Here is a 7,854-nt window from a genome sequence, read left to right as displayed (position 1 = left end):
AGGGAGGGAGGGAGGGAGGGAGGGAGGAAGGAAGAAAGGAAGGAAGGAAGGAAGGGAAAGAAGAGAAGAGAAGAGGGAAGGAAGAGAAGAGGAGAGAAGAGAGAAGGGAAAGAAGGAAAAGAAGGGAAGGAAGGAAGGAAGGCAGGCAGGCATAGCATATCCAGTAACTGCCAGAGATAGGAGAACGCATCCTTTTTTGTATAGACAGTGCCAAGCCCCTTTCCCACACAATAGAACGAAATTTAAAAACATAGCCAAAGAATTTGGAGGGTGGGAAGAGGAGAGGGGGGGCAGGGGGGGGGGAAGAGAGGGAAAGGAGAGAAGAGAGGGAAGGAGGGAGAAAAAGAAAAAAGAGACAGGAATCTGCCAGGAGGTTCTGGTTCTTTATCTGGACACTAATCCTGCCGGAGGGGTGGAGTGAGTCCCAAGGAATGGCTGCAAGGAGGAATTGTGTGAAAAAAGAAAAATAGTTTAGCCACTAAAGAAGAAGATCAGAGGCATTATTATGTGACAGAAGTTATAACAATCAAAATTATGAAAGACTTGTTTTATGTTGTGTTGAAGAAAGCACGGCCAGGGTAAGAGGCAAAAAAAAAAAAAGAAAGAAAGAAGGAAAAGGGGGGAAAGGGTGGCTGTATTAATATGGCTATCATTATGCAGGGCATAAATTTTCACAGAGCAGCACTAAATTATCCGAAAGAGAGGAGGAGCAGGAGGAGCCGGAGAAGGGGGGCTGGAGGCGTGCAGAGAATCAGCCCCGCAAGTGAGTGGATCAAAGACAGGCTGAATTAATGGCAAGTGTAAACTCCGTGGCTGAAAAGTTAAAGGCCAGGATAAATTATAGGAGGTGAAAGGGGGGGGGCAAGGAGGGGGGACACAGAGGGAGCAAAGACCCGAAACAAACAAACTGAAGTCAGATGCACATGGCCACGTGGAACAACAGCACAGGTGCAAAAAATTAACATGTTCTAATCCTTTAAAGAAAGAAAAGAATCCATTCCCCAGAACTGTAAGAAGAAGAAGACGAAAGAGGAGGAGGAGGAGGAGGGGGAGGGGGAGGAGGGGGAGGAGAAAAGAAGAAGAAGAAGAAGAAGGAAAGAAAGAAAAAGAAGAAGAAAGAAAAAGGAAGCAGCAGCAAGAATGGACAGAAGGCAAAAATGTATTCTGTGCCATTGTGCAAACCCCAATGTGTTTTCTGTTTCTCTCGGTCACTTGGTGAATCTGGAACTATTTTGACATGTGGAAATATTCATTTTGATGTGCTTAAAGTGTATTGATTATGGTAATTGTTTTCTCTGTGTTCGTTGCAGTCCGTGGTGATTTCCTTTGGGCTACTGTAACTGCTTTTTAAGCTGCCCTGCTGGCTAATTTGGTTTGGGGAGTCCAGGCGACCTCTGTACATCAGCCTCAGTGACATTACCCGGTGGCAGCCAAGTCCAGCCCGGGATGAGAAGCTGACAAAGGAGCAGGCGATGCTGAGCCTGGTGCCGCTCTGCTCAGGGCAAGGAGGTGGTGTGGGGGGCTTGAAAAAGGGGGTGTTCTCACGTTTTCTGGGCACTGAGCCAGCTTGCCATTCTGGGCTCTGTGGTTGGCCCTTATAGTTGTCTTAGAGTTTTCTCCACTGAGGTACTGGCCTTAGGAGAAGGGAGGGACACTGTCCATCCCCAGTCTTGGTCTTCGTATTTCGCTCTGACTCCGTCTTCCTTAAGAGCGCTCCTGTGGTTCTGCTCTACCATTCCTGGGCGCATGCCCAAAGGAATCCAAGTCAGTAAGAATAGAGATACCCACATACCCCTGGCTATGTGGCCCTGGCCACAGTGACCTAGAGATGGAAGTGGAGAAATGTGATCTGTCTATGTGAGGGAGTATTACTCAGCTATAAAGAAAAATGAGATTGGGCTGGGGAGGGGGAGGGAATGGAGAACAGGATCAAGATGCACTGTACTCAGAACCTGACGTGCTGAATTGAAACTTGACCCTTTGTACAACTACTTAAACTTCATAGCATTAAGAAAAGGAAGAATGAGATTGTTGTGTACAGGAAAAATGGATGGAAATGGAGATCATCGTATTATGCGAAATAATAAAAGATAAACGGCGTGTGTTTTTCTCACCTACATGGAATCTAGATTTAAACAAAAAGATGGGAGAAAAGGAAGATCAAGGTCAGGGAGAGAGATGAGGACAGGGAGGCAGTGGTGGGAGAATGTAGTCAAAGCAGATTATATGCCCGTAGGAAAACGTGAAAATTTGTTTGGAACTAATAATTTTTAGAAAGAGTCATCAGAGTGGCTCACATCTGAAATCCTAGCCACGCAGAAGGCTGAGATCCGAGGATCGAGGTTTGAAGCCAACAGGAAAGTCCATGAGACTCTTATCTCCAGTTATATACCAAAAAAAGCTGGAAGTGGTGCTGTGGCTCAAGTGGTAGAGCACCAGCCTAGAACAGAAAAGCTCAGGGACCAGCTGAGTTCAAGCTCCAGAATTCCTGCAATACAGCCTTATGTTTGGGGATCACCTGATGTACTGTGTGAGTTAGTATTGGTCTCAGGTGTGTTCTAGTCCCAGCTCAGCACTGCTGTCGGGTCTGGACCAGCCCTGGGATTGATTATACATTGACATTTTTCTGTTTTATTGGGCTAGACAGCAATCAAAAAGGAAAATAATCTTACAGGAGAAAAAGCTGCACATATCTTACAGCAAGGTCTTTCATAGGATCTTTTTTCTTCCTGTACTAGAGCTTGAACTCAGGGTCTGGGTTTTCTGTTCCTTAGCTTGTTCACTCAAGTCTGGCGTTCTTCCACTTGAGCCACGCCTCCAGCCCCTTTTTGCATTGGTGGGTTTTGGGGTAGAATTCTAGGCTAATGCCTGGACTGTGATTCTCTTCCTTGTGCCTCCCTGTGTCTCTGGCACTGCTGTGCCCAGCCTTTGTATTTCCCCCTCATAGCTGGACTAGGAGACACATGTCATTGAGCCCAGCCAAATCTTCATTTTTTTAATGAAATAGAATATTATAGATCAAATTCAGATCTCCTTTGTTTCTTTCTTCAGAGCTATTTCCTTTCCTCCTATTTTAGAAGCAGTCATAATTGTAATCACGCATTTGGGGAAATGCTTTCAATATTTCTTTTTCAGCATTGAGGTTTGATCCCAGGGCCTGTGTTTTCTAGGTAGGCACTCTACCACTTGAGCCACGCCTCCCTCCCTTTTTGCTTTTGTTATTTTTTTCAAATAGGGTTTTGTTCCCTCCTCTCCATCTGAGCTGCACAACAATCCTGCTATTTGTAATTCCCACATAGCTGGAATGACAGGCATGTGCCACTGTGCCCAGCTTTTCACTTAGTTCAAATGGGGTCTCCTTCACTTTTTGCCTAGGTTGGCCTCAAACCTCAATTCTTCCAATCTCAGCCTCCCAAGCAGCTAGGATTATAGGTGTGAGCCAGGGCACCTGGCTGTTATTTTTGTTCTTGTTTTCTTTTATTCCATTTGCAGTGGTAGGGATTTGACACTGGGCCTAACTTGCACATAGCAAGCAGTTTCTCTGTACAGCAGCCAGCCTTCGGGATGCTTTTATATTTATAACTGCAAATCTATGCATCTATAAACAATAGGCAATACGTGCATGTGTGCTTTTCCAGTTGACATCCGTGTCCGTGGGCTCTACACGTTGTGTTGCAAGTTGCTTTTCCTCTTTGAGATTTGGCTGTGTTACACTTAGAGAGCTATCTCTCATTTAAGCTCCCTGCAGCAGATTGATTATCCTGCCATTGCAATATACTTGCAAGCAAAGATGCCTAGTCCCGAAAGATCTTGAATCGCAAAGATGCCTAGTCCCGAAAGATCTCGAATCGCTTGCCATGCGATGAGGGAAAAAACTCCGGCCTGGAGAGCTTTTCCACAAGTGTCGGGTTTGCACAGTGGAGTAGGGCGACTCAAAGCATCTGGCTAGGGCTGTCCTTTTGCACTCTGAGTGAGGGCGAGTGGTGGGACAGCCCTGTTGTGGGCAGAGTGAGTGCTAGGAGGGCCTCCCCTCCCGGCCAGGCCAGGCCAGATCACACTGCCACGATGGCCGCATTCTCCCTCTGGGGAAAGATGCAGGGATAAAGATGATAAAGACTAGGCTCGCCACGTCCCCTCCCCTCCATACCTGACACACATTCACTGAGCATCAACAGTGAAGAAAACAAGAAATACAGGCACTTGCACTATGGATCCCCGCTAATGACTTGCCTTCCTGACTGAGTCTGTGGGTCTGTCTTTTATTAAAGGTCCACGCACGTCCCTGTCGGAGAGGACCAAGTCCAGCACATGGAACTAGTCCAGGACCTCGCACGGGGTTTCAACAAGAAGTATGGGGAGTTCTTTCCAGTGCCCCAATCTATTCTAAGTAAGTAAGAAATGGACTGTGCACTGGGGTGGCTCATCAGGAGACACGACAGGTGGACCAGGCACTGGGATGACTGGTTAGCGAGGTGAACATTGGAGCCTCTGTGGAACAGAACTTGGACAGGCTGCAGAATATATTTGTTTGTTCTGGGGTTTTTTTGGTCCATCATGGGGCTTGAACTCTGGGCTTAGGCGCTGTCCCTGCACTCTTCAGCTCAAGGCGAGTGCTCTACTGCTTGAGCCACAGCGCCACTTCTGGTTTTCTGGTGGTTAATTGGAGATAAGAGTCTCATAGACTTTCCTGCCCGGGCTGGCTTTGAACCTCGATCCTCAGATCTCAGCCTCCTGAGTAGCTAGAATTACAGGCGTGAGCCACCAGCGCCTGGCGAGAATATGTTGCAAAATCCTTTTTTTTTCTCTGTCCTTCAGGACTGGGATTGCATATTAGATTATTTTGGAAAAGATATCTAAAATATTTGAAAAACATGGGAGAAACTAAAGAATTTTAAGTTATAATGGAAGTATTTTATAACAATACATTGGCACAACAAATAACTTTTCTTATTTTACAGATGTTAAATTTATATCTCTATCTATCTATATATATGTATATATATGTATATACATATATATATGTATATGTATATATTTGTGTGTGTGTACTGGGCTTGCACTCAGGGCCCGGGCACTGTCCCTGAGCATCTTTGGCTCAAGGCTGGCACTCTGCCACTTGTGCACAGTGCCACTTACAGCCTTTTTTGGGTAGTTTATTGGAGATAAGAGTCTCATGGACTTTCTTTCCTGCCTGGGCTGGCTTCAAACTGCCATCCTCAGATCTCAGCCTCCTGAGTAGTTAGGATTACAGGTGTGAGCCCCTTGTGTTTTTTTTTTTTTTTAGTATAAGGAAAATATCTTTCTTCTATATTTCCCTAAGGAAATTAAGTCTTATCAAGGCTCACTGTGGGTTCTGTGGGCTTGAACAGGAGGGGATTCTGGAGTTTAATCCTAGGGCTTCCTGCTTGCCCTACAACGTGCTCTACACCTCTCCAACCCTTTCTTTGCTCTGGCTAATTTTGAAATTGGGTTTCAATTTTTGCCCAGCCTGACCTGGACTGTGTGATCTTCCCATTTGTACTTCTCACATGGCTGGTATGACAGGTACACACCACCACACTCAGATTTTTCTGTGGAGATGGGGAACTCATGAACATTTTTGCCTGGGTTGCCTGGACTCTCCTCCCGAGTAGTTAGGACCACAGGCGTGGGCCTGTGGCACCTGGTTGGCAAACTTGGCTTTGTATCAGTTGAGTGCCTAGCTGGTGGCAGAGCTGGCCTATGACCCCTTCTGAGGTCAAAACCAGTGTAACTTGCATTTCTGAATACTCGTGATAAAAAGAACAGGCTGGTGGGGGCGGGGAGGAGATGGGAAGGGGAAACAAAGGAGGGGGCAACTATGCTTGATAAGAAATGTAATTGTAACCTCTCTGTATGGTATTTTCACACAAAAAAAAATTTAAAAAGAAAAAGAAAAGGCTTGAGTGGGGATTACTGGATCTTAATCCAGATAAAACAAGAGGGAAGTGATAGGCTGGCTACTGGTGGCTCACACCTGTCATCCTAGCTACTCAGGAAGCTGAGATCTAAGGATCAGAGTTTGAAGCCAGCTGGGGCTGAAAAGCCTTATCTCCAATTAGCCAGCAAAAAGCTGAAAGTTGAGCCATGGCTCAAATGGTAGAAAGCCAGCCTTGAGCTTTTTTGATAAAGCTAAGGGACAGCACCCAGGCCCTGAGTTCAAGCCCCAGTACTAGCATATGTTTACACACAATAATACTCATGGTGACTTGTTTGTTTTGGCATGTGTGTGCGCATTGCTGTTTCCACTCAGCCTCCATGAAGAAAGTGAAATCTCTTCGTGATCCTTCATCTAAAATGTCCAAATCCGACCCCGACAAACTGGCCACAGTCAGAATAACAGACAGCCCGGAGGAGATAGTGCAGAAGTTCCGCAAGGCGGTGACAGACTTCACATCAGAAGTCACCTACGACCCTGTGGGCCGAGCGGGTGTCTCCAACCTGGTGGCCATCCATGCGGCGGTGAGCGGGCTCCCGGTGGAGGAGGTGGTCAGCCGGAGCACAGGCCTGGACACGGCCCACTACAAGCTGCAGGTGGCGGAGGCCGTGATTGAGAAGTTCGCCCCAGTGAAGAGGGAGATCGAGAAACTGAAAGCAGACCCGGACTATTTACAGAAGGTTTTAACAGCCGGGGCTGCCAAAGCCAAAGAGTTAGCATACCCAGTGTGCCAGGAGGTGAAGAAGCGGCTGGGCATGCGCTAGGACACAGACAGTCACCCTCCAGACAGAATTATGGTGTGGGGAAATTTATACAGTTGATTCTTAGCTTCCTTTGAGGAATATTGTTTTGTAGCCTTGAAATAGAATAATGACTCAGTGAAAGAAGGTGTGGATCTCCCAACTGCTGGCAGCACACGAGGGTGCATAGCGATCCACGCTGGTGGGACTGGGCGGTGGTGCGGGGTGTGGGCGCCCACACGCCAACTGCTAGCAGGCATTCGCTTCGTGAATGTCATCGATGGTCATTGATGGCTCGCATTCATCATCCTAGTTACTCAGGAGGCTGGAAACTGAGGGGATCAAAGTGTAAAGCCAGCTTGGGCAGAAAAGTCCCAGAGAGAGTCTTAGTTCTAATTAACCAGCACAAAGCCAGGCTGGAGGCCTGGCTCAAGTGGTCGAGCACCAGCTGTGCACAAGTGAGCTGAGCAGGTTTGACACTTTTGAGTTCAAGCCCCTGTATGGTGGTGCCTGCCTGTCATCCCAGCTTCTGGGGAGGTAGATGGAGGGCGATGAAGGGGACAAAGGGTGAGGGAGTCAGGCTTATCCTTGGAATGCCTGTTGATTGGGTGCATGTTCCTCACAGCAGTGGGCTGCTTGGTACAAAGTGTGCCTCCACTCCTGCTCCATGTGTTTGCTGGGAGTGGCCTCTTGGAACCCTGATGGTTGCAGGAAATACTTGTGTTCTTTAATTCAGACGTACAGGCAAGGTTCATCTTCTGAAAGCACAGAACAATTTCAACTTCATATACTTATTGTACAGTCCAAGAGCCCCCAAATGCTGAGTGTAACAAGCACTTTTTTTGTTTGGTTGGTTTTACAGTTAGCTCAACTTCTCTCGATAACCTCCTGAAATGTATCTAGGAAAGAATTTGCTTTTGCTTTTTTTCTTTCTCTCTTTCTTTCTTTCTTTTTTTCTTTTTTCCTTTCTTTCTGGTTTTTATTTACTTATTTGTTATGTGTTGGTACTGGAACTTGAACTCAGGACCTGAGCACTGTCCCTTAGCTTTTTCACTCAAGGTTAGCTCTACCAATTAAGACCACAGCTTTAGTTCTGGCTTTTTGATGGTTTCCTGCCTGGGCTGGCTTTGAACTGTGATCATTAGATCTCAGCCTCCT

At 46.7% G+C, this 7,854-nt stretch overlaps 1 protein-coding gene across 1 annotated transcript in view; it reads left to right on the top strand.

Annotated features, from left to right (window-relative positions):
* The window catches only part of Wars2 (tryptophanyl tRNA synthetase 2, mitochondrial), a 51,507-nt gene extending 44,437 nt beyond the window's left edge, over positions 1-7,070 (top strand). Inside the window, exons 5-6 of the mRNA XM_013024659.1 lie at positions 4,269-4,387; positions 6,272-7,070. Coding sequence (XP_012880113.1) covers positions 4,269-4,387; positions 6,272-6,720 — 568 coding nt within the window. The 3' untranslated portion in view covers positions 6,721-7,070. The remainder of the gene's footprint in view (positions 1-4,268; positions 4,388-6,271) is intronic.
* The last annotated feature ends 784 nt before the right edge of the window (positions 7,071-7,854 follow it).

Source organism: Dipodomys ordii, unplaced genomic scaffold (assembly GCF_000151885.1).
Source record: "Dipodomys ordii isolate 6190 unplaced genomic scaffold, Dord_2.0 Scaffold78, whole genome shotgun sequence".
NCBI lineage: Eukaryota > Metazoa > Chordata > Mammalia > Rodentia > Heteromyidae > Dipodomys > Dipodomys ordii.
Note: the sequence above shows the minus strand (reverse complement) of the source record. Positions and strands in the feature narration are given on the sequence as shown.